This window comes from Mesocricetus auratus, unplaced genomic scaffold (genome assembly GCF_017639785.1).
Source record: "Mesocricetus auratus isolate SY011 unplaced genomic scaffold, BCM_Maur_2.0 Super-Scaffold_100011, whole genome shotgun sequence".
Lineage (NCBI taxonomy): Eukaryota > Metazoa > Chordata > Mammalia > Rodentia > Cricetidae > Mesocricetus > Mesocricetus auratus.
Window position 1 is genome coordinate 1,705,228 of NW_024429195.1, and position 27,273 is coordinate 1,732,500.

At 44.0% G+C, this 27,273-nt stretch overlaps 1 protein-coding gene across 8 annotated transcripts in view; it reads right to left on the bottom strand.

Annotated features, from left to right (window-relative positions):
* The window catches only part of Lekr1 (leucine, glutamate and lysine rich 1), a 169,910-nt gene that overhangs the window by 77,657 nt on the left and 64,980 nt on the right, over positions 1–27,273 (bottom strand). For all 8 annotated transcript variants that reach the window (XM_040754338.1, XM_040754335.1, XM_040754336.1 and 5 more), the window contains one exon: positions 16,330–16,515. In XM_040754338.1, the coding sequence (XP_040610272.1) occupies positions 16,330–16,515 (186 nt within the window). The remainder of the gene's footprint in view (positions 1–16,329; positions 16,516–27,273) is intronic.

Sequence of the window (27,273 nt, forward strand, 5' to 3'; positions counted from 1 at the left end):
AACTGTAAGCCTCCACCTCAATTAAATGTTTCCCTTTGTAAGGGTTGCAATGGCTGTGGTGTCTCTTCCCAGCAACAGAAACCCTAAGACAACTCCTTCCTGAGAAGGGGCTGTGCAAACTGCCAAGGAAGGAAAGCAACTGATGGTCCTACCCAGCTGTAAAGTCTACAAACCAGGAACCACAATGATGATCCTGGATAGTGCAATATTGGCATTTTTATTCCGACAGTAGCCAACATCTATCTAAATGGCTTTAAGACCTGATCAACAGTCTGATACTATAAACCTAGCCAATTATCTGTGGCTGGAGAGGCCATAGGCCCCAAAACAGAACTTATTACTGTCACTTTGCTAAATCAATATGGCTTCTGACTATATTCTAAGCACTTACTTATCCTTATACCTACAGATGTGTATAGCCATCACCTATCATTTTTTTGAAACAGATGGAGACTATTACAGAGATTCATAAATGGTCAAAATGAAGAGAAGAATTGACCACATGTTGTCCAGCCCTAATTGACACATCTACAATGTAAACCCCATGCTTAGGCTGTGGGGACATCATGGAAAAGGGGGCAGAAAGACTGTAAGAGCCAGAGGACCAGTATGCCTGCTGCAGGATAGTGTCACCCATGAAATTTCAACAAATACTGTTGCCTAAAGAAGATCTGCACAATGACACTCTAATGTGGATAGGGAAAATTTCACAAGGCTCCACTCCCAAACAAAGACCGACAGGTTGTCAATGGCTTGTTATTGGGAGGGGGAAAGTCAGCTTTCTCAAGGTATGAGCGCCGCCACAGTAGTTTATGTAATCCAAGGCAGTCAACTCACTCACTCACTCACACACACACTCACACACACACACACACACACACACACACACACACATAGAGCAACAGCAAATGGACTCAGTGGATATTCTGGGTATACACACATGCAGGTCCATGCACATACACGCATATACACGTTTGTGTGTGGGGTTGTATAAATTAAGGAAGAGGTCAAATATTTAAGACAGAGTAGAGGTGATATGGGGGAAGTTGGAAGAGTGACGAGAGAAAGGTGGAAATGAGGCAAATATAGTATTTGTGTATAAAATTCCCACTAAAAATAAAACATTTAAATTAATAAAGAGATATGGAAATATAAGATACTATAAGAATTTCCAAAACATATGTATAAGGAAATTGTAGTAAAATATTCTGCACAGGTTTTACAAAAAAACCTCAGGTTTTGTAAGTCACAAGAGTGTATAACATGTAAACTCACTTACTGAGAGGAAATGTGACAATCTGAGATCTCTGAGAACAGGAACAGCAAGCTGCAGAACAGAAATGAAAGTGGACTTGTCTCAGAAGGAAGCCTCTGTGATACGTAGCACTCAGAGAGGGAAACTGTGATAACTGTGATACTGCAGAGAGCGTAGCTGGGGGAAGCACAAACCTGCAAATGTGTAGGACTGGATTTAAGATGTTTAATTACAATGAAATATTCATAGAGTTCATAGAGGAAAAAAGTGAATTTAAGTGGGGTTTTTTTCCCCTATGGCATCCTGTCAACAGATTGACTCTTAAGAACAGGAAAAGAGCTGAAATGTACCAGCCTGCCTTTAGTTTGGTTTTTTTTTATGAAGGAAATCTAAAATGCTTTGCCCATTATAGAACTGGCATGGAAACTGCTGCTGAAGTTCACGATAGCAAGGGAACAATATAAGCCGGGATTGTCAATCAAACAGAAGGGTGGACAACGAAAATGCGGTGCGCGTACATGAGGAAATTTGAGGCCACTCGTAAACAAAAGTTTTAATTATGAAATCTGACAGAGAACGTATGACTCTGGAAGGCACATTAAGCGACCTAGGCTCAGGAAGACAGAAATCACGCTTTCTCTCATATGGAGATCCTAAGTTTGTATGCATGAGAACTGGCGTGGGCTGAAAAAGCAGACAGGAGGCCACCAGAAGGGAATAAGGAGGTGCTGGGTGAGGTGTAAAGCGTCCCTATGCATACTCAGGGTCCGGCTAGAAGTGAGACATTTGTCTGCACCAATGAAAACCAAAAGAAAGATGCGCACGCAGGAAGTCAAAGGAAACGGTCGCTGGCTGGCCAGCAGAGGCCCAACAAATACTTGCTAAAACCAGGGCCGAGCGATGGGAACCGATGAGTGAGAGGAGGAAGGGGACAGCTTTGGGGATGGTAGGCAGAGATCCAATCACATTATGTCAAGTGGAAAATGGGCAGCGGTGAGGAGGGAACGCGGAGGCAGGCAGGGAACCTCGAAAGTGGCATGGCTGGGAGGGCTCCCTGTGAACCCCGGGAAGAGGAGGAGGAAAACGCACCACGCTTGATGGACGGCACTCAAAGAACTGGGATGGATGTCGTGATAGCTTTCTGTGGTGGTTTGAACAGGAATGGCCCACAGGCACTCAAGGGTTTCGAGTGTTTGGCCCGCACAGAGAGGCACCAATAGGAGGTGTGGCCTTGTTGGGATTGGTGTGGCCTTGTTAGAGGAAGCCTGCCCCTGTGGAGGCCGACTTTGGGGTCTGCTGCCTCCAGATCAAAATGCTGAATGAGCTCTTGGCATGTCCCAGCACCGTGTACCAGCCTGCCACCATGTTTCTTGCCATGGCAGTAATGGACTGAACCTCTGTAACTGTAAGCCAGCCCCAGTGAAACGTTTTCCTTTATGAGAGTCGCCATGGTCATGGTTTCTCTTCACAATCATATGAATTTGTAATTCTTTTGTGTTAACCTTCCTTTGGTGAAAAAGATATCTAAGATAACCACAACAAAATAGGAATGACTCATATTCGCTCAAGCCCATGGTCTCCTGCTCCCCCTCCCCACCTTTTTTTTTTGTTTTTTTGTTTTTTGTTTTTTTTTTTGGTCTGATGCCGTATACTACAGCATGGAGAGCACATGCCAATGGCCTTTTTAGCTTAGGGTAATCAGAAAGCAAAGTAAAAGACAGCAATGACCTCATCTCCTCGAGACAGGCCCACCATTTAAAGGTTCCATCATCGTGCTCACCGTGCCACATATCCTGATGGTGCTCAGTAGATGTTGGCTCAGTAGCAACATCTACTGAGCACCAGCTGTTTGCCCATCGTGTGCCAAAGCATTATCTGCTACTTCATTTCATTCACAAACAGCCCCAGGGCTTAATTTATCGTTATTATGCTCTTGTTACTTGTGAAGAAATCCAACATTAGTCAATTTAATAATTTGTGCTAAGTTACAAAGCTAGTAAGGAACGAAGATAGAGCATGTCTTAACTGAGACAGAGGCCACATTCGAGGAATTAAGTGTAGCATTTCATTTGATAGTTGCTCCATAACCAGAGCCATATGTACAGCGCTGAATCCTCTTCCCGATGGAAACTGTTGTTTTAAGATTCTGGACATGACTTTTTTGAGGACTACAGAGGGCACTAGAAATGTGTACCATTTGTAAGAAAAGGTGCCACCATTTCTTAGTGGGTTTCCATACAGAAGAGGGAGCAAATCTTGTTTGTTTCTTTCCAACCTCCTCGACTATGACCACACGTTTAAGATTTTGGCAAGCAGATTTCAGAATGTTGTTTTCATCATCTACCAATTATGCAATCATGTAGGGACCAAACCCAGTACAGGGGCCTGTATGGGACATTTAAAATGCAGACTGGTGTAGGCTGATGGGTCAGTAGGTGAAAGCTTGGCTAAGTTCTCTCTGCAGAACTTGCATAAAAGAAGAAGCAGCAGCTCCATCAAGTCGTCCTCTGGCTTCCACGTGTGCACCATTGTATGTGCGTATGTGCACGCATACATATGCACGCGCGCACACACATACACACACGTGTGCGCGCACACACATGTGCCTACATACACGCACTTACGCGCACACACATGCATGCAAGCATGCGCACGCACACACATAATACACAAACACACACATATACACACACATACACATGCACACACACACACACACATACACACATACACACACACACACACACACAGCTTGGACCAGGGGCTCCATAGGGATGGTTCATCTGGGTAGCTGCTCTTCCAGAACACCTGGGTTCAGTTCCCAGCACTCAACAACTACCAGTCCCAGGGGAACCAACAACCTCTGACGGGCTCTCAGCCCATGAGGCAGGGACATGGTGCACAGGTATATGATGTGTGCAGGCAACGCATCCACATACAGAGAATAAAAATTTTTTTAAATCCCAAGCCACTGTTATCACTTCTGTAAAATAAGTGGGAAGAAATTGTCAGTGCAACCCTATGAATTATTCAGAGAGTGTCTGTGGATAAAGGAAGAGATACGTTCATGGACGTTTTTCTAAGTGTTTCCATGATTTCCACCCTGAGATCCCAACATGAGAGTGAGTATGGCTGTTAATAAACCACTGACGGCAGACTCCCATTCCAACTCCACTGAGGGGTTTGCTGATCTGCAATACATGCCACGCCATTTACAGCAGCAACGCATACGTCGGTGCTTGGCATGGGCGGCCAAACTACTCTGTCTCATAGATGATACACTCATCCAGATACGTCCACAGGATGACAATGTGAGGACCACATGAGAGAGTGTGTACTGCTAGAGCTTATATCGAACACTTGGAGACAGTCCAATGAGGGCCAGGGGTGTCCCCAGAGGGAAAATGTCTTCCTTTGCTTCCTGCCATTATATTCGCAAATCTCGTGTTCACCAGCACTTCCTTCATTCAGGAAAAGGTTATTTCTTGCCTCTTAACTCCCTGGGAATATGAGGTACCATGTTCTTGGCAGGCTTAGTATTCTTCTAGAGAACTAAAATATTCAAAGAAATTGCTTATTTTACAAGCCAAATTCGTAGAACAAGATTTGAAAGTATGCTTTGATTTAGGGGAAGAATTTCACTTTGAGAAACGTTTTCTAAGTACACAATGTGTATTCCAGCAAATTTGTTCTAATTGTTTTATTTTTATTTTTAAATTCATTTAATTGTTTAAAAACATATATTTAAGTAATTGGAAATGCTTTTTAAAATATGAAAAATAGAATAAATTTCCCATTGAAGAGGGAAGGATAACTCATACAGCCTTAATAAGCAACGCTAGTAAGGACCCAACATCAGTCTAAATGCAGTTGTAGATGACTCCATACAGAAGTGCTTAACGCTATGTGTGCATACACATTAGCACAGGCACACTTACGTCTTTGCTCTGCTACTTGATAGCACATAAAGCAAATAATGCCCCATATTAACCAACACACTGACTTCCTGTTTTGGAATATCATCTTGCAATGGGAGGAGTCAGAGCTCCATGGAGAAGTAGCTGATTCTAGCACTGAGGCATGGAGTGGACACGCTGAGCTGTCTTTATGGTTTTAGAAAGTAAGGATAACACCCTGCATTGACGGGAATAAGTCAAAGAGATGTAGGAGTCAACCGAAGGAACCTCAATAAGATAAAGCTATATAGTTAGAGAGAAAGACTACTGGATTACAGCCTAAATATAAACACAGGTGAATCAACACTCATATAAACGACAAATTAAGAAGAGGTTACTCTCCCACACAGGGAAATTCCAAATAAGTTATACAGATACCTTCCCTAAAGGAGGGGGAGCTGAAGTCCCCTTCAAATCCAAGCGGCCTGCAGAAAACTTTCAAAGAGGACAGTATGGGAAGGAGAAAGAAATAACTTTCCCATGGGGAAGCCAGACAAGTCAGTGCTGCAGCCAGGTGACCAAGGTCAACCGACATCGATAGTCATAAATCACACTGTGCTGCTAGTGCTTGTTTCTGACAAGACCTAATGAAAACAGTTCTCTACCTCTGGGCTTTTCCTTTACCAGGGCCACATAACTGTAAGAAAAACCTCAGATAATCTAATAGAGGGGCATCCTACACATACCTGACTAGGAATCCTTCAAATGCCCAAAGGGAGTCGGAAACAACAACAACAACAAAGGAGTTTGAGAAACTTTAGAATCAAGAGTAGCCTAAGAAGCCACAGCAATAGCTGCAGTGTGTACCCTGGGAAGGATGGGGGAGCAGAGAGAGCATGTAGGCACAGCCATGGAGGTGTGAACTTGATGAGACTAGTTCCTCGGTTACAGCGAAGGTACTGCCACGATGGAAGACATTAAAATGGGGCAGCTGTGGGGGGAAGGCAATAAGAACTCTATGTTCTCGTTTCTTTTTCTACAAATCTCAACTTGCTGTGGAGAAAAGGCTAGTTTTAAAAGGCTCCCCCCAGGTACCTCTCACCTAAGTCCTGTCACTCTCAAGCAGGTTAACACGGTTCCTAGTTTCCAATCCTCCTATGTATGTACAGATGTCTATACAAATGCATGCAAAGGCTTTCAAGGCACATAGCAAACAAGAATTCCACATTCTCGATGACCTCCTTTCCATGTAAACGGCACCATGGCACAAAGGCAAGCTAAAACTACACCATGGCACCAATTCGAGCTAACGCTGCATCATGGCACGAATGCTGGCTACGCCTCTTGCATTCCTTGGCTGACGAGACAGTCCTCTCCTCTCTTATAGTTGTGTGGAAACTAATGTCTGACTGTTGCACAGGCTCTCTAACCAGTGACCTAGTGTTACAGTGAGGTGGCTTGCTCTGTGTTGCTGTTACTACGCTTCAAGGAGTAACTCTGCACAACTACACCTATTATTTCATAGGAGATGCAACATGTTAATTCCAGAATAGAGCCAAAACATCAAAGTGGGGGCGTGTTTGTAGCTCAGACAGATACAAACCACTCTGTGTCAATTTACAGCGCCCCCAGCAACATATGAACATGCTTCACCATGCCAACTGCCTTTGCATTTTGGGGTTGTGTTAACACATGGAAGACTGGTCCCTTTACTGCTTTGCTTTTCTTCGATCTTATTTACAACATTTAACTTCGATAGTGCCTGGTTTTGAGAGAGGAAATGCTGCAACTGAACTCCAAAACATCATAGCTTCTAGGAGGATCTATTATTCATACGTTAAAGAATCTCACAATTTGTACCTTCAGCATTACTAGCTCCTGGTGTGACAGACGCCATAAAATTATTTTGTACTCCTTACCTGTGTATGTTTTTAAAGTGCTAACCTCAGCCAGAGTCAGCCCTTGGTTCCACCAGTGTCCAGGAATCTAACACCCTCGCTGCCACCCACTGCAGCGGTTCAAAGGTTAGGGAGATAACTGTTCTATGACAGGGGAACTTTGTTGTTGGAAGGAAGGTCAGAGAAGCTCCTAGGTAGGTCTTGCCACCACAGGGCCGCTTTCCTAGTTCATAAAATCAAACGTCTGTACACCGGAGTGAAATATCTCAGGCCCCAAGTATAGGAAATTCATTTTAATATAACTCTGTACACTCTGTTCAGAAATGACATATTCATTGCTATGATAAATCGCTAACAAAAAATAGCTTAAAATGTTCCCTAACTTCTTCCCAAACCTTTCATAACATACCTGAAAGTCCCCCACCCAGACTCAGCAGCCTGGGTGCATTGTTAAAAGCTGTGAAAACAACACTCTGAAATCTGCTTGCCAAAATCTTAAACGTCTGGTCATAGTTGAGGCGGTTGGAAAGAAACAAACAAGATTTGCTCCCTCTTCTGTGTGGAAACCCACTAAGAAATGGTGGCACCTTTCCTTACAAATGGTACACATTTCTAGTGCCCTCCATAATCCTCAAAAAAATCATGTCCAGACTCAAAAACAACAGTTTCCACTGGGAAGAGGATTCAGCACTGTACATATGGCTTCGGTTATGGACCGATTATCAAATGAAATGCTACACTTAATTCCTCGAATGTGGCCTCTGTCTCAGTTAAGGCATGCTCTATCTTCGTTACTTACTAGCTTTATAACTTAGCACAAATTATTTAACTTGACTAATGTTGGATTTCTTCACTAGTAACAAGAGCATAATAATGATAATTAAGCCCTGGGGCTATTTGTGAATGAAATGAAGTAGCAGATAATGCTTTGGCACACGATGGGCGCATAGCTGGTGCTCAGTAGATGTCAGAGCCTATCAGGATATGTGGAACGGTGAGCAAGCAGCTGAAAGGGGACAAAAAAAATGATGGCTTCAACATCATTAGCTCAGAGAGATCTGGAAAGACTGTATCCTATATTTCAAAGGAACTTATAAGGATTGATTGTGCGCTCAGCAGAAAGAAGGCTGCTTTGATTTACCCACATTTTATGAAAATTGTTACATCAGTATTCATAATCTAAAGGAGCTTGGCGCATTCCTTTCTTCTAATCCCTTTGTCTGGTTTTGAGAACAGGGTTATTTTAGCCTTGTAGAATAAACTGAGAAATGCTTTCAATTTTTGCTTGTTTTTAAAAACGTTTTGTAGGGGCTGGAGACTTGGATCAGCACTGGAACACTTACTTACTGAACACAAGGCCGTGGGCTCAGTTCCTAGCATGGGAAAGATGGTCTCGTAAAGTTAGGAGCTTCTGTTCTTTGCAAGTTTGGGGGGGATTTGCTCACAAAATCTTTGGCCTGTTCTAAGTGAGAAGATACTGCTCTTCTTTTGAAGTTATGAGGAACTCATCTTAAGATATATTTTCCTTTTTAACATGTGTACTGTGTGCAGACATGTTCCATGTGTGGGGGTGAGTAGGTATGTATGCATGTGTGTGTACATGTGGGTGCCGAGGTTGATGTTGGGAAGCTGGGGGAGAGGAGAGTCTTTGACCTGCTGAGCTACCTGCAAGCTATGTCGCCAGCTCCGGATCTCCAGCTTGTGTGAGTCATAACCTCTGCCGGGGTGGGCTGTTTTCCACACCCTCCAACTCTCGCCCATGCTCCTGTATGTAGGTCCAATCAAATAGCTGGTCCACCAGGCTGGATTCTTACTTAGGTTGGCCATCAGAACATTCCCTATTCAGAGTGAGTAGTGTTAATTCACTACTCCCAGGGGATAGTCTCACAACATATCCAGGCTGTGCATTGGTAATTGTTCACGGCTCTCAGATCTACAATAAGCTAGAGAAGAAAAATAGGGGAAAAATGTGCCATTTGGTGAGAAAATAAGAGTTGACAAGTCTAAAGCTGGAGACAAGGCAGATGCAATCGTTTAAGAGAGACTCTGTACTATAACAGGTGAAAGATCCTACCCACCAAGGATGGCCATGCTGACATGCAACAGGACAATTCATTGGAAAGGAATGGTACAGGATGGAGGCAGCTGCTTAAAACTGGTAGTGCTTTTCCAAGGTTAGCCATTAAGGCTGTTTTAGTGGTTTGCCGTTGCTTTGACAAAATTTCATGATAAAAGCAACTTAAGGGAGAAAGGGTCTGTTTGGTTCACAATTCCAGGTTACAGTGAGGAAGTCAATAGAAACTTGAAACAGCTAGTCAAATTGCTTCCATAGTCGAGCAATGAATCACCCTATTCATGCTGGGGCTCGACTTATTTTCCCCACTTATATACAACCTGGGAACCCCCTGAAAAGTGAATGGTGCCACCCACAGTGGACAGGTCTTCCCATTTCAGGTGATGCAGTCAAGAGAATCTCTCACATCATGTCCTCAGGCCAACCTGATGTAGATAACCCCCCATTGAGACTCTCTTCTCAAATGCTTGTGTTAGGCTGACAATTGAAAATACCATCACAGAGGTGTAGAGGCCACCACAGATGAGTAGAAGGGGCCACGACCACACCCTGGTTAGACGGCCCAGCTTAGCCGTGTCATTCACATGGGCACGTGTAAAATGAAACAGAAAGACGAGTGTAAAGTGAAAAGGCCATGGTATGATGGACTTGGCCCCAAGTTTCAGAAAGCCACTGAAGTCAGGCAATATGTGACGGGGTCGGAATCCCTGCAAGGCGGAGTCTGCCAAAAGGAAGGGGATTAGAGCACGGAGTAGAGCAAGCCTAAGAAAGAGGCTGTGTGTGCTGCAGACAATAAAACTAAAAGTCACCATATCAGTGGGGGCCCAGATAAGCACAAGTACCCTAGATGCTGATATGGATTTGGTCTTGGTCTAAGTTGTGCTCTGACACAATCATTCCTCGCTGTTCTTCTCCTTTATAATGGGAATGCTTACCATATGTTATTGTATGTTGCAAAGTATGTAAATCTTTTTTAGATGCTCAGGGATCACAGGCAAAGAGACTGTCTGGGTCTTAGAAGAGACTCTGAACTTTGACTTTTTTACTTATTTAAATTAAAAACAATATTATTTTACATGTCAATCCAAGTTCCCTCTCCCTCCCATGACCCCCACCAACCTCCCCATCCACTCTGCAGGGAGGGTGAGGTCTTCTATGTGGGATCATCAAAGTCTGAAAGATCATTTGGAACAGGGCCTAGGCCCTCCCCCATGTATCTAGGCTGAGAGAGTAACCCTCCATAGGGAATGGGCTCACTAAGTCCATTTGTGCACTAGGGATAAATACTGGTTCTACCGCAAAAGGCTCCATAGACTTCCTAACTGACACCCATGTTCAGGAGGCTTGATTCAGTTCTATACTGGTTCCCCAGCTATCAGTCTGGGGTCCGTGAGCTCCCTCTTGTTCAGGTCAGCTGTTTCTGTGGGTTTTCCCAGCAAGGTCTTGACCCCTTTGTTCATCACTCCTCCCTCTCTACAACTGGATTCCAGGAGTTTGGCTCAGTGTTTAGCTGTGGGTGCCTGCTTCTACTTCCATCAGTTACTGGATGAAGGCTGTAGGATGGCATGTAAAGTAGTCATCAATCTCATTATCAGGGAAGGGCATTTAAGGTAGCCTGTCCTCTATTGATTAGATTGTTTCTTGGGATTATCCTTGTAGATCTCTGGACATTTCCCTAGTGCCAGATTTCTCTTTAAACATATAATGGTTACCTCGATTAAGCTATCTCTTTTCTTGCTCTCCTCTATTCTACCCCTGACTCAACCTTCCTGATACCTTTTGTTCTCCTCTCCACTCCTCTTCTTCCCTCCTCTTTCTCCTACCTCCCCCTTCTCTCCATGTGTTCCCAATTAGCTCAGGAGATCTTATCCCTTTCCCCTTCTCCGAGGGACCATGTATGTCTCTCTTAGGGACCTCCTTGTTTCCTAGCTTCTCTGACGGTGTGGATTGTAGGCTGGAAATCCTTTGCTCTATGTCTAATACCCATATAGGAGTGAGTACATAACATGTTTGTCTTTCTGTGTCTGGGTTACTTCACTCAGAATGGTTTCTTCTAGTTCCATCCATTTGCCTGTGAATTTCAAGGTTCTATTGTTTTTTCCCCACTGACTAGTACTCCATTGTGTAAATGTACCACATTTTCTTTAACCATTCTTCAATGGAGGGGCATCTAGGTTTCTTCTAGGTGCTGGCTACTACAAATAATGCTGCTATGAACATAGTGGAACAGATGCCCTGTTGTATGAATGTGCATCTTTTGCGTATATGCCTAAGAGTGGAATTCCTGGATCTTGTGGTAGACTGATTCCCATTTTCCTGAGGAACTGCCATACTGATTCCAAAGTGGCTGTATGAATTTTCATTCCCACCAGCAATGGAGGAGTGTTCCCCTTTCACCACATCCTCTCCAACATAAACTGTCATTTGTGTTTTTGATTTTAGCCATTCTGACAGGAGCAAGATGGTATGTCAGAGTTGTTTTGATATATATTTCCCTGATGACTAAGGATGTTGTACACTTTCTTAAGTGTCTTTTAGCCATTTTAGATTCCTCTATTGAGAATTTTCTATTTAGTTCTATACCCTACTTTTTAATTGGGTCCTTTGGTGTTTTGGAGACCTGCTTCTTGAGTTCTTTGTAAATTTTGGAGATCAGTCCTCTGCCGGATGTGAGGTTAGTGAATATCTTTTCCCAACCTGTGGGGTGCCTTTTTATCTTGCTGACTGTGTGCTTTGCCTTACAGAAGCTTCTCAGTTTCAGGAGGTCCTATTTATTGTTGATCTCAGTGTCTGTGCAACTGGTGTTATGTTCAGTAGTGATCTCCTGTACTAGTTCTGAACTTTGACTTTTGAACAATGTTAGAATTGCTAAGACTCTGACAGTATTCCCCTGGTAGTATGATCACATAACTAGAAAACCTGAGTTGTTGATGAAAATGACCAGAATGAGTATGAGAACACCAATTCTCTAAAATTTTATACATAAAACACAATTCTAGTTAGAATCCCTAATGGGATATAATGTAATAAAAATTGTCCTAAGCTTATGAGGAATAGTAACTTTCTATGTAGAAGATGGTATAAAGTTTAGAGAAAAAACTTGACTAGGCATTTGCTGGAGCCTTCTGGCAACAGGTAATAGCATTATCTTACCATTTAAAGAGACAGAGGACTGAAGAGATGGACGGTCAGTAAAGTGAGAGCATTTCAAGCATGATGGCTTGAGATCAGCTTCCAAGAAATGATATTAAAAAGCTGGGTATGACAGCGTGGTGTAACTGTAACCAGTGCCGGGACAGCTGTGTGGTGTAACTGTAACCAGTGCCAGGACAGCTGGGTGGTGTAACTGTAACCAGTGCCTGGACAGCTGTGTGGTGTAACTGTAACCAGTGCTGGACAGCTGTGTGGTGTAACTGTAGCCAGTGCCTGGACAGCTGTGTGGTGTAACTGTAACCAGTGCCTGGACAGCTGTGTGGTGTAGCTGTAACCAGTGCTGGACAGCTGGGTGGTGTAGCTGTAACCAGTGCCTGGACAGCTGTGTGGTATAGCTGTAACCAGTGCTGGACAGCTGTGTGGTGTAACTGTAACCAGTGCTGGACAGCTGTGTGGTGGAACTATAACCAGTGCTGGACAGCTGCGTGGTGTAGCTGTAACCAGTGCTGGACAGCTGCGTGGTGTAGCTGTAACCAGTGCTGGACAGCTGCGTGGTGGAACTGTAACCAGTGCTGGACAGCTGTGTGGTATAGCTGTAACCAGTGCTGGACAGCTGTGTGGTGGAACTGTAGCCAGTGCTGGACAGCTGTGTGGTGTAGCTGTAACCAGTGCTGGGAAGCATATACAGAGGATTCCAGGGTGCTGAAGGTCAGGTAGAAGACAGAAGCTCCAGGTTTAGTGAAAGACCCAGTCTCAGAAAAGGAAAAAAAAAAGAGGGTGGGGACTGAAGGTGGCTTAATGGTTAAGAGCTTTGGCTGCCCTCCCAGAGGACTGGACTTTGATTCTTGGTGCCTGTGCTATCTGTAACTCCATTTGCAGAGGATTTGATACGTTCTTCTGACATTAGTGGGCACCAAGAATGCGTGCACATGTATACAGACAAAACATTCATAGACATAAATTAAAATAAGTAACTCTAAAAATAATTCAACATTAAAAAAAATAAGACGGCAATCAATTGAGGAATACTCCCAACTTTGATCTCTGATCTCCACAAATGTATACATACCCCCACATAAAAGTTTTAAGTGGAAAAATAACACATACCAAACATATTTAAAAGTAAGAGCAGCGGAAAAAAACACTACTTGTGAGAATCAGTTAATAAGTCATTCTACTAAAATTAACACTAATGGCACATAAAATGAATTATTGCAACAGAATAGAAAATGGAGTACTAGACACTAACACATGGGAAATTTGAACATTTGGAGGTTTTAAATGATGCTTTAGTTACTGCATAAACTAATACAGTGGGGAAAGGGCGAAACTGGGTCACTGAATCTCAAATCACAAAAAATATATTAGATTAAAGGACCCCAAAAAACCACGCATACTATGTAATGTTTAAACCGAAACTAACCAGAAATGATTTTAAAGAAATCACCATTTGGCTATATCAAAATACAAACCTATGATATTGTGATGCCATAAAAATCCAATAAAAATGTACTTTAGGAAAAATGAATATGTAAAACACTTAACATTTGTGCTATTCAAACTGCTCCTTACAATTACTAAGAGGAGGCTGGGAGTGGTGGCACTCGTTTTAATCCCAGCACTCAGGAAGCAGAGGCAGGCAGAGCTCTGTGAATTCCAGACCAGCCAGGGTCACACGGTGAATCCTTGTCTTAAAAACAAACAAAATGCACGGGAGGAGCTGGGATGTCTGCACACATCTGGAATCCCGGCACCCAGGTCAGCCTAACTCCAACAAAACAAAACTGCTACCAACAGAACCTTCCATACATCAGCTTTAAATAGGCAACCAAAGGACAAAAGAAAAACAGATGATACTGTTAAATATTACAGTTTTGGGGGCTGGCAAATTGGCTCAGTGGGTAGAGGCACCTGCTATCAGGCCAGATTTCTTGAGTTTGAGCCCCAGGACCCACACGGCAGAAGTGCAGAACCAGCTCTAGCAAGGTGACCTCTGACCTCCACATGTGCGCGGTGGAACACAAATGCAATGCCCCTCCCCCATACGCACATGTGAAAATTACAATCTCAAATTAAACTTTACGTTTTCTGACTTCATAGTGCTACTGAATGCATGACTCCTTTTTACTTCAACATTCATCCCTCTCTAGACTCCCATTAGTATGTGTTCATTCTATCATAACGCACGCACTGACTGTCTCTGGGGTCACTCTTCCTAGAGTATCACCTGTTTTCCTCTTATTGATTCTTCGTGGATTTCACACCCTGCATTCTGGTTAAAATGCACGTTTATAGTTAACCTGGATAAGCAATTTTCAACACTGTCAGGTAGAGACATGTATTCCTTAGACTTATCCCCAAAACTCTAAAGTTCTGGATTCATGTTTAAAAAGAAAAGAAAAAAAGCTTTAGAGTACTGGGTTTTTGCAATGATGTCTTAGTTATGACATCAAACTAATGAGCAACAAAAGCTAAGCACAGGAAGGGGCCCTGCTCAGCTGGAAAAGGTTTTTATCCCAGAGAAAACCATAAATGGGTTTGAAAAGACAATCTATGTCATAGGAAAGTCACGTACATGATTAGCAGTGTATATGTACCACTTACGAGACACCTGTAGAACTCAACGACAACAAAACAAAACTACCTACATCTTAAAAAAAAAAAAATGGACAGAGGACACAAAAAACAATTCCCCGTAGAAGGTACCAAACGATCACCCAAAATGTTAAAAGATGCTGAAGGTGCAAAGACAAGAACCTGGTGGCGTTATGGTGGGAATGTCGAACGATATGAGAAACGGCCGGGGCATTGCCCAAATGACACAGCCATCCTGCCTCTGGGTATGTGTCAGAGATCCCAGAGATACCTGCAGACCCACCTTCTCCACAGCCTCAGACACAATGGGTAAGAGGTGTAAGAGGCCCACATGCCCACGGGAAGATGAAGGAAGAAATAGCCAGGAGTGCTCACAAATGCAACGGACTACTGCATCCAGTCAGGACTGGAAGGAATCCTGACACGTGTGACAGCATACGTGACATCGTGCTAAGAACCCCCCGCCGCTCAACACAAACCCACAATACCGTATCATCTCACCTCTGCGTACAATGTTAGAGAAGTCAAATTCTCGGAAACAAAGCAGACAGGGGGCTGCCTAGAGCTCAGGCCGAGAGGAAATGGGCATCCGGAGGATATAAAATTGCAGTCCTGCAATGTGAAAAAGTTCCACACACGTACTGCGGAAAATGCAGACATACTTTAAAACTCCTGAGCTGGATAATTAAAAAACGTTTGAAATGGGCCGGTTGTGGTGCTGCTCACCGGCAGGATTTGCTGAGGGAGGTGGAGGCAGGAGGATCACGAGCTGGAGACCAGCCTGGGCTACACGTTTAAAAAAAAAAGTTTGAGCCAGGTGGTGGTGGCGCATGTCTTTAATCCCAGCACTTGGAAGGCAGAGGCAGGTGGATCTCTGTGTGTGTGAGGCCAGCCTGGTCGACAGAGCGAGTTCCAGGACAGCCTCCAAAGCCACAGAGAAACCCTGTCTCAAAAAACAAAAGTTTGAAATGGTACATTTAAGGTCATGCATTTATCACAACAAAAAAATATAAAGAATATTACAATTAAGAGTTTTATATTCAACATGAAGTTTTGAAAACCTTATCACTTTCCTCCATAAACTGTTAAAAATTTTAGAAATTAAGCATTAACAATGAAAATAAAATCTGGATTCCTCTTACACAGCAGCATATGCTCCGTTTTCCTTTTGCATCCTAAGCCAACAGTCCCCCAGGGATGATGAAACAGCAAAGTAAATTCCCCTTTCTTGTGCCGAAATCATACTTTGCACTTAAAGGGTCTCTCCATATCCACTTAATCCTGCCTCTTTAAACGCAAGACTGCAAGGGACATCTGCAAACACTGAGCAGAGACACAGTTATCCCCGTTCCTGTTGGGCACATTTGCAAGGTGACACACGACTGTTGGGGTGTCAAGAAGAATGCAGACATTCTGTGCTATGGCTAGTCGCGAACATCGAGAAGGAATTCTCTTTACCTAGGGCTTCCTTCTGCAGGTCATAGCACCGGGCTTGCAAGTTTACTTCATGCTGCTTCGATGCCTCCATCTGCCGAGACCTCAGTATGGCTGCATCCGACAACAATTTGAGATTTTTCATTTCCTCTTCCAGGCATACCTTACTCCTCTGGGAAACCGTCAGACTTTTGTTTAACATATCTATCTCTGTAGAGAAAATTCAAAGTTTATAAACAGAAGGCATTAAATCACAACCCTCTTAAAAACCGATTTTCCTTTAGAAAATTAATGTGTGAAAAGAAGATGACTTTTCTGACAGTGTGACGCCTAGCCGAGACTGGGCTTCAATGCACTAGCCATTCTGGAAGGAGACAAGGAAAAGGACTGGACTGGAGGGTGACACATTTATTCTGGCCTTAAATTACAGTAAATAGTGATACAGACTGCGTTTATATTCTCACATAGATATGAAAAGCGTGATACCTGTGTGTGGAGTGTGCAGGGTTTTGCTGAAATTGTATGACAGAGAAAAGCAAATGTAAATGCGCAGCCTGAGCTGGTTGGCAACATTTCTAAGATCGATATCGGCCCACGTCATTCTAAGTGGTAAGCGTGGAAAGGACCTGACGGATGGAGCATGTGAAACTAGCAGGCTGGTGGTGGAAAGTATTTAACGGTTAACAAATGCATTTTAATGATTCTAATGGTACTCTGTCCCCTAGGGTGAAACCAGAATATATTGTAGTAATTCAACGTCATTACTCTCCTTCCACTTAATTTTCAGATGGCTTCACAGTTCTGCTTGCATTAAATGTGCCTTCTTGAAAAAGGCACAGAGCACGTCATCAATCATAATAATTATCGAGTTTTCCCCTTCACCGGTGTTTCCAGCACTGTCAACATAAGCCACTACTACTTAGGTAGCAAAACACACTGTGAGAAGAATACTTTGTAATTTGTACAACTCAGCTAATTGTATTAATGAGGGCGTGGACCATGAGAAACTCTGGACGGTTTTCTGGGAAGATTCCCTGGCGCCGCCTTCTTTAGCTAGCCCCTGCTATGTTGTTGTGTGGTGGCTTCAGGTGTTGAGTGGGTTGGTTTGTCGCTCTGCCATGTCTACACACGAAGGAAAGATCAAGGGAGAGATCCACAGGGCAGATCAGGGAGCAGGCAATTCGGCCAGCAGCTGACGACAGCAGGGCACAGGAAAGGGGATTTCTGAAAGGGGGAGGGGGTGCACGGAGCACAACCAAGAATGTGATCCAGCCAGGCTGATGAGCACACCCTCAATCCCAGCACTTGAGAGGACACGGGAGGTGCACGTGTGTGCATTCCAGAGCACCCTGGTCTGCACAGCGGGTTCCAAGTCAACGGGACGGACATAGTGAGATTAGAGAATGAGAGGGAGGGGAAGGGAGAGAAAGAACAAAAGTGAGAGGGAAAGAGAGAGAGGAGAGAGAGAGAGAGAGAGAGAGAGAGAGAGAGAGAGAGAGAGAGAGAGAGAGAGAGAGAGAGAGAGAGAGAGAGCAAGAATGAGAGGCACAGGGTGCTCAAGAATGTGAGAGCGAGCAGGAGACTATGTTGCAAAGAAAGGAAAGCAAAGGCTCTTCACCTGGGTAAAAATCATGTCTGGGAGGGGAAAAAAACAAAAACGTGGCATTAACCACTGACCTGGTAACTTTTCTCTTTTTTAAGTTCCTTTTCAGCTTGCAAATGGAGAACCTAAAGAAACTAATGGTGGAGACCAAATGCATGTTTCTACTGTGGTCCAATAGTTACATTATACGGCATTTTGCCCACTGAGAACAGTGGCTGTGCTTCTAAAACAGTGTGACTCTGAGCCTGTTTCTGTGAGAGAGATGGCCAGCACACAAACATAAAGCTATACGAAACAGGCAGCTTAGCAGAGTGAGACAAAGAGAAATGCTTCCTGGGTAATTTTACAGCTGCAAAGTCTGCGTCTAGTGTCTGAATAAACTGTCCCATACTGAAACACCTGCCCGTGTCTAAGTCAGAATGACACTGCAGAGTGGGACACACATGCTGTCACCTATTTATCATTTGCCAAAGCAACTCTGCTTGGGTTTTGCTGGCTGATTCTGTTAGTGAACACTCTCGTCTCTAAAGTAACTAATGTCAATGTGACTTTCTATCTGACATTAGGAGGCTGAATCTGTAACACAAGTTGATTTGTGAGATATAGTCTGTTTCCTTGTCCTCGTGGAAAAGTACAGCAAGATTTCCCAACTAACAGGGACTAGAGCATTTCCAACATAGTGTCAGGAAATTAAACTCACTGAAGGTGAATTAACTCGAGTACAGGGAGCCATGGTGTTAACGTACAATTCTATATTTTTACCATTATATAATTTCACAATTGTCAGTTATTTGTCCCAATCTGGGCTTCAGAATTACGATCCCCACCAGATCAACCTATACTGGTTTCTGTACCCAACTTTAGCCTTTCTGTTTCAGTACATAATCCCATGCTCACACATCTGGCCTGCCATAGTTCATATGCTAACGGAAGCCTTTCCTGGGTGAGCCTAGATGTTGCACATCAATTTGCACACTTATTTTGCATTGATCACAGGTAAGCATGCAAGCAAGCATTAGAATGTAGGTTAACTTAGACCAGAGATAACAACCTATTATTCCACCGTGCTTTAGAAATAACAGAAGCTGTTACGCATAAGAGCTTCTGAGTAGAATAGAGCTTCTAAATGGTGCCTAACGTGCCAGTATTTGAACAGCCCGAGTAAGTGTTTCCCTCTGCTTCATTTCAGGCATTTTGAGCTAGATGTGCTTTTGATGCCAGACTAGGTTAAACGAGTAAAACACACTCCCCCTGAAAATTTTAGCAGCCTAATCAAATACGCCTCTTTCATTCTTAATTTCATCAGTTTTATCAAAACTGTGAGCACCAACATAACCCAGAGACATAATCCCATGCTCACACATCTGGCCTGCCATAGTTCATATGCTAACCTGTCAAGAGATATGCTGGGTGGGTGGTGGTGATGGTACATGCCTTTAATCCCAGCACTTGGGAGGCAGAGGTTGAGGCTAGCCTGGTCTACAGAGCAAGTTCCAGGACAGCCAGGGGAGAGAAACTCAAAGGGGACTTGCAGCTTGGTGGTGGGATGCTTGCACATGATGTGTGAGGCCCTGGGTCTGATTCTTAGCACTAAACACCAACAAGATTCATTAGCTAAAGCAAGTACTAATCTCACGCAAATTAAGTTGTTTACCTGATCGAGCTTTATTTCTGTTTTTGCAGCTCTGAGTTTAGTCAAGCGAATGTACAATTATACTGTGTCGTTGTGCTATTACAAGACCTCTATACCCTTACTATCAGGGGTCCCAGCATTATACCCACTGTGTGACCATTAATTCACGTGACTTTAATTTTATTACGATAACAGGAAAGGCCTTTAAAAACTATAGTTATTAAATGAAGGAATAAAAAAAGTCACACTGATTCTAAAGCCCTTTTGTTTTGAAAGACTTTACAGAAGGTTACAAATAGATGTATAGAGAGGTTCCATGCCCCTTCACTCTACTCCCCAGAGCTGACCAGAGTGAAGCATGTTAAGAGTAGCCGTGCACAAACCCGTTTGTGTTTGCACGCTTGCTCTATGTAGTGTCAACACAAGCGTGGCGCTCTAGTCTGCTCTGTATTGCTGTGATAAACTCCCTGACAGAAAGCGACATGGAGAGGGTTAGGCTTTATTTCGGACGGCCGCTTACAGTCCAGCCTGAGGGTGACTCGGGGCAGGAACTCAAACACAAATCCGGAGGCCGTAACTGACGCGGAGGCCATGCAGGAGTGCCCTTTACTGGCTTGCTCCTCATTCACCCTGCTTTCTCAAACAACCCAGGACCACTGGCCCAGCAGTGACAGTGCCCACGGGAGGCCGAGCCCTCCCACATCAACCAATGATAAGGAAAATGCCCCCCCCCCAGAGTTGGCTTCAGGCCAGTCTGAGGGTTTCTCTTCCCAGGTGACTCTCCAGCTATGTGAAGATGACAAAAATCTAATCAGGACGTGTAGCTTCATATGGTTGCTACCACAATCAAAATGTGGGATCGTATACTGCCGAGCTCAAACCTTCTGTTTGCAGCCAGCTCTTTCTCTAGCCCACCAGTGCTAGTCCTCGGCAACTGCTCATCTTTGCTTTCGCATACAATGCCATTATGTCAAGGCTGCTGTGTAAACGGAACAACAAATGATTTTGAAACTGAGTCACTTTCTGACTGGATTTAAAGCCCAATCCATGTGACGGGATCCATGCGCGTTATCACGAACAGAGCCTGAGACCCACGGCTGGCTAGGTTACAGACCCCAGGGAGAACCTACAACTGCCATTCTGCTAAACCGGTGTGGTAATAAACTGCTTCTGAAGTTCTACGTGCCATTTGTCAACCCTCGTCCGAGAAGCCTCTTTTTTCGGTAGGTGGTGATTCAGACAGAGACCCGAACTGGCCAAGGTGCAGAGAACAAGAGACTCTGGAGAGCTCAGCTCTAAATGGCACATCCATACCAGACCCTCTCCCAGCGATCATAACAGAAGGGGAAGTTGACAAACTATGAGAGCTAGAGGTACTTGCCGGACACAAACGAGGCCTTTGTACAGACGGACTCACAGTGGCTGTGACTACAAACACCTGATCCCAGCATGAACGGAGAGGGCTCACCATCCTATCTGGGGAGCTACTGAAACTGCCGGTCATTGTGGGAGGGGAGAGTCAGTTTATTTAGAGATTTGGCCCCTGAGAGGCTGGCTGCCCATGCTCCTCCGGTAGATGGTCCCATACCCATGCACACGCAGACAGCACTAAGTGGACCCAGTAGCTTCTTACAAAAGAGCACCTGAGGTTGGGAAAGGAACTGGTGAAGAGGACTGGGGTAGGGTTGAAAGGGAGAGTACATTTGATCACAAGACGCTTTGAGTCATGAAATTCTCAAATGGTTTTTAAAAGGGGGGAAACCCTGGGAAAAGATTCTGAAATTGGCTTTAAAAAAAACTGGGAAATTCTTCTTTGATGCTCATTCACGTTATCCCATGTATTAATAATTTGTTCCTTTTCGTTGCTGGTTCAGATGATAGACAATGGGTATAGAACCGCTTGTCCTTCACCCATGGAAAGGTATCTGGGCTAGTTTCAGCTGTGAGCTGTTGTGAGTGTAACATTATAGACATTTAAATACAGGTCACGTGTTTCAATCCAGCCTGGGCTATGGGCTCGAGGAGAGGAAGGGAGAGAGGGAAGGGGGAGGGTCTGAAACTAATTTTAGTGGTGCATTTAACTCCAGTCATCTGAAGTGTCGCATTGTACCAAGGGGCTAAAGCCACATCCCGCATGCTCTGTAGCCTCGTGTGACTGGTGGCTGCCACACGGGACAGTGCAGTGGATGTGACACTTTTTCAGGCTTCACTGGTCTCAGCTTTTGAGGCTATTATTTTCAGCTTATTTTCTCAAAGCTTGAAGGTGTGAGAGATGTTTGTCCCTGTGTCAACTAGAGCTTCTGCTGGATTTGAAGCAGGTACATTCAGAGCAGCTGTAAAAAGGCCAGCATCAGCACCTTTCAAGCTTTGCACAAGCTTGTCCCAGGTGGCACGCCATGCCCTGGGGCTGAGATCATGCAGATAAGTGGTGAGCGAGGAGGAAAAAAAAAAACCTATTACCATAGCAAGATCTCAGCTGCACACACCCATACGCTGTGCACACTCCCCTCCTGTTTGAGAACGGAGTATGCTGTGCTTGTGTGTGTATTGTGTGTGTATTTCCACTTTCCATCTTTGGAAGAAAACCCTGTTCTTTTTCTCAGAGACTAGTACCAGAGGGTAGACAGTAAACAGCAACCAAAATCGACAAATGGGCAAGAAGACTCCCAACGGTGACACATGTTTAGCATGAAACGAAGGACGGAGAGGCTTAGATGAAGAAGGTTGTAAAATAGATCTGCAAAGCCCCATGGACTGCTGGGAGGAGCGCTGCTGTGTGGTGTTTGGGCGAAATGTTCTGTAGATGCTTAAGTCCGTTTTTTCTAGGTCATTTAACTCCAGTGTTTGGGTTTTGTCCACATGACATGTCTACTGGCAAGAGTGGAGTAGTGACATAACCTACTGTTACTGTGCTGGGATTAATCTTTGTGTTTATACCTAGTAGCATTTGTTTTATGAAAGTGGAGACACCCAAAGCCGAAGCGTATATTTTTAGTACTATAATGTCTTCTTGATAGATTCTTACCTGGATCAGCATAAAGTGACTTTCTGATTAGTCTTGATTTGAAACCTACTTTGTCAGATATTAGCATACCAATATTTGTTTGGTTTCTGGTTTCATTTGGTTGAATACTTTTTTTTTCCATTCTTTTACCCCAAGATAGTGTTTATCTTTGTTGGTGAGGTGTGTTTATTGTGTCTTTTTATTAGGAAGTTAAGAGCATTAAACAGAGTTATGAAAGGCAAACCATTCTGCTAATTTTGTAGTGTTTAGTGTTTTATTCATAGTCTGCTTAACCACAGCCTTGGCGTCATTAATTTCCCCTGTAGCCTCTGAGACATGCTTTTCCTTTCCTTGAATCCAGAGTATTCCTTTGGAATGGCTTGGTGTTTGGGAATCCTCTTAGCTTGCATTTAACTTTTCCTTCAACTATGACAGATAATGTTGGCTTAAGGGTAGTCTGTGATGGCACCTGCGGTCTTAGAGCTTGAAATACATTAGCCCTTATGGCTTTCACAGTTCCAACAGGTGACTTGGTCTTCTCTTGTATCTTTTAATACACTTCCTTTATCATGTTTATTTAGTATGTTAACTGTTAAGTGACCAGGGAAGTGTGTTTTCTGGTCCTGTCTATTTGGTATTATAATTTAGATTATAATTAGGAAGTAAGGGAGGAAAGGAAAAGAATGAGAAAATGAAAACAAATAGGAATAACGGGCTAAATGAGATGCAGATGAAAAGTACAGTAGAGTAGATAGTAGATACAGAATAATCCAGAAACCTAACTGAACAATAGACACACAAAAGCAAAAGTAGCAGAGGCATCTGTGAGCGACTGGAGATTAAGAAAACAGAAAATAAGTAAAAAGAAATTTATGGAGTTGATCACTGACCCAGCTGTGTTGAGTTGTCATCTCCTTCCTACATTGCTCTCACTCAAGCTGGAAACGCCTGGTGTTGTCTCACCTGGGAGTCATTCCCTCCGCAGCCTTGGTGTTCCATGTCGTTCTGGTGTGTGGTGAAGGAGAGGTCGTGATTCCTCTCTGGTGGCTCCCTCAGACTCCTGCACTCCACCCTGACTTCTGAGGCGCAGGGCCGCTTGGTTTTGACTCCTCTCCCCAACGTGGCTTGATTCAGTCAGATGATCACTGATGCCAGTGGAGCTGTGTACAGCCTGCTTCCCTGTGGAGATCTCCCTGGCTTAAGTTCATTTGCAGACCTTGTCTGTTGCAAGCAGCTTACTGAGTATTAACTTGACTGTTTTCTTTCACCAAGTTCCCAGGGTTGTTGTGTGACAGAACTTTTTTTTTTTCTCCAAGATAGGGTTTCTCAGTTTAGTCTTGGCTGTCTTGGAACTCATTCTGTAGACCAGGCTGGCCTCGAACTCAGAGATATCCACTTGCCTCTGCCTCCCAAATGCTGGGCGTAAAGGAATGCACCACCATCACCCGGCACGACAACCTTCTTATGGGGAGATGTTACACACAAATCTACTCACTCCAGATAGGGTGCCTGAGATAGACCAAAGTAGGGGTACCACCAAAGTTCAGACTGATGAGCCAGGAGTTTTATTGGGGTTACTTACAGGAAAAGAGATGACTCAGCTGCATCACCAAGGCTCGTCCAGCTTGGGTGACAGCTCACACAAGAGGGAAAACCTAGAGCGCACTGCAGCTCATCAGGTTGGAGAATGTTCTCTCCAAGTGACTGGTCTAAATCTGCTTTTTCCGGGCAGCTGTATCTTGGCTCGTCTGAAAGTCTTTTCTGTAGCTTTTATTGTTTACCTTGGCAGGAAGGAGCCTGGGGAATCTGGTCACTTTGAGAGACTTCCTGAAGCTATTTTGACTTGTCTACCTCCCAGATTTTCAATAAAATGGGATGGTTCAATCTCTGAGGAAAGAGTTGCACAAAAGTGACAAGCATCTTCTTAAAAAGATTTGTTTTTATTTTATGTATATTGATGCTTTGTTGTATGTCTATACACCACAGGTGTACAGTGCCCAAGGAGGCCAGAAAGGGTGTCAGATTGCCTGGAACTGGAGTTACAGCTGATTGTTGCTGCCATGTGGATGCTGGGTCCTCTGTGCAAGAGCAACGAGGGCTCTTAAACCCTGCGCCGTCTCTGCACTTCCAACGTGGTGAGCCTTCTTACGCATCATTTTACCCAGAAGTCCAAGTGTACGAAGCATCCTTGTTATCGCTTCAATGATGTTTACTAGCATCTCCCCAGTAATCTACCTCAAGAAACTACTCTTTGCTCATGCAGAATGAACTGACCTGTTAAAATTTTATCACAAAAAAAATGTCAAGGCAGCGCAATCACATCTTAGTTCTACTGCTGCCCTGGTGAGGTTTTTGGTCTGTGTGACACAAGCTAGAGTCGTCAGGGAAAAGGACCCTCAACTGAGAAAAATGTCTGTAGGCACGTCTGTGGGGGCATTTTCTTGATTAACGATTAACGTCGGAGGGCCCAGACCACTGTGGGTAATGCCACCCCCCAGGCCAGGGTTTCTGAGTTGTATAAAAAGCAGACTGTGCAGGTCGTGGATAGTAAAGAAGCCAACGGCACTCCTGCCTCTGCCTCAGCTCCGAACACTGAGTTCCTTCTTCCTTGAGTTCTGCCCCTTTGTAAGGGGCTGTAGGCTATCAAATGCATCAGGGCCTTCCCTCTCCAAGTTGTTTTGGTCATCGTGTTTATTACAGTGCCAGAAAGCAAGCTAGGACAACTGCTATGTCTACATTTTCTACAACTGTTTCTTTCACTAATGCATTGAGACCCCAACACCATGCTGGCTATAATCATCTTCTTCTAAATTTTGGTTAATATTGATAGTCTGACATGAATTATGAATGCTCTTAATGCATCTACATGGTGAATTCCAGTGATAGTATTTACTCTTAAATGACATCTACAGTACGGAATCATTTCCAGAGCTTTTCAATTTACTACGTCCAGATAAATCAGAGAAAATGCTATCCTTGATAATGGTAAGCATAAAATTTATAGGCAGTGAGACTTGCGTGTTAAACCGCTCCCTAATCCATAGGCTGTATGGTGGCCGGCGCCATTTAACAGGCATGAAAACATTACTAATCTCATTAAATTCCGTTAGAGTTCTTGGGTAAGGTTATATTTTGAAAGGAATTTGTTTGTTTGTCCTTTGAGACCATATCTCACCATGCTACCCAAGATATAGCCTTGAATTCTTTGAATAAGTTATCCCTGAGCCTTCATGTAGCAGGAGTAGGAGGCATGTACCACCAGGCTGATATCATTTTACTGAACAATAGTTATCATCAGTGGGCTTCAAAAAGTCAGGAAACTATTTTGTAACCACTTGTGCTGTCATCACGGCTTTGTTGCTCCATTTATAGAGAACAGGCAGAGCAGACTTCATGTGGCTCTCAAAGAGCCCCTGGGTTTGGAGGATGACAGATGAAAAGGGGGCTTCCATGGGCGCCTTTTTATGGGCGCCTACCAAGACAGTCAGCCTGTCCTTTGAACCTCTGGAGCCAGGCAATGACTGCTCTAGCTATGAAAAGTCCCAAATGGTGTCCTTTGCCAGCATAAAGCTGTTTCACTGAAAGCCTGGTATTTGCAAGACCAAGAGTGATGGTACACGAGGGTAAAACAGAATTTCAAGGTAATCCTTGGCTACACAGGGAGTTCAAGGGCTGGCATGAGCTAGAAACTCTGCTCCCCCAAGAGCAAGTGGGTTGTTTCATGAGGCTGCCTTCATCAACTATCTTAACTAGGATGTTTCAAGTTTGGTGTTTGCTTTTGGTTTGGTTTTTGAGACAGGGTTTCTCTGTCTGCCTGCCCTGGAACTTACTCTGTAGTTAGGGCTGGCCTTAAACCCACAGAGATCTGCCCATCTCTGCCTCTGAGTGCTGGGATTAATGGTGTGCGCGTGCCACCACTGCTGGCTTCCAGATCATTTGATGCAACTTCGAAACCAGTACTTGCTGCTTTGTCTTGGATGCTTATCTTACGAAAACATCCCCCCCCCCTTAAACCCCTGACCCAATTTCTGTTAACTTAAAATTTTTCTCCTATGGTTTTCTGACCTTTCTCAACCTCTGGGGATTGAAGACAGGTACTTGCTCTAAATTAAGCTTTAACTTAAGAGAATGTTGTGGGTGAGAGCTTTATCAGTAATAAATTAGTAGCGGTTGATTTTCTTCTGAATGTTTGCTGAAGTAGCGCTCCTAGATCCCTCAAGAATTTTTCCTTTGCATTCACAACTTGAGAAAATCTGTTTCAGCACTTTCCACTATCTTGGCTCTTGACTTCCTAAACTGAATCATAGTAGCTCTTGACTGAAAGGAAAGAGATTTACAGCTCTTCCATTTTCTCCAACACTTAGCATCCACTGTGAGGTTATTCATTGGCCCAGTGTTGATACTGATATGCTTTTCCCCAGACAATAAGTTTCTGAAACGCTGATGCAGTAAACTGGATCAAGACAAGTTACAAGAATAGAAACAGGCCTAGTGACAACAAAGGGACTCCCAGATGGGTTCGGTGGCCTCAGAGAAGCAGAGCTCCTGAGCCAAGGCAGGGAGGTTTCGTAGACCTTAGAAGAGGGGTGATGTCGTGCCGGCCGGGAGCTGGGACTGTGCCCAAGCATGGTCAAAAGCTGGGTCCCTAGGCGGGCACTTGGGTGCCATTCCTTTGTTCAGAGTTTTCTCGGGGAAGGTGGGGTTGGGAGAAGTAAGGCTGATGGTGTT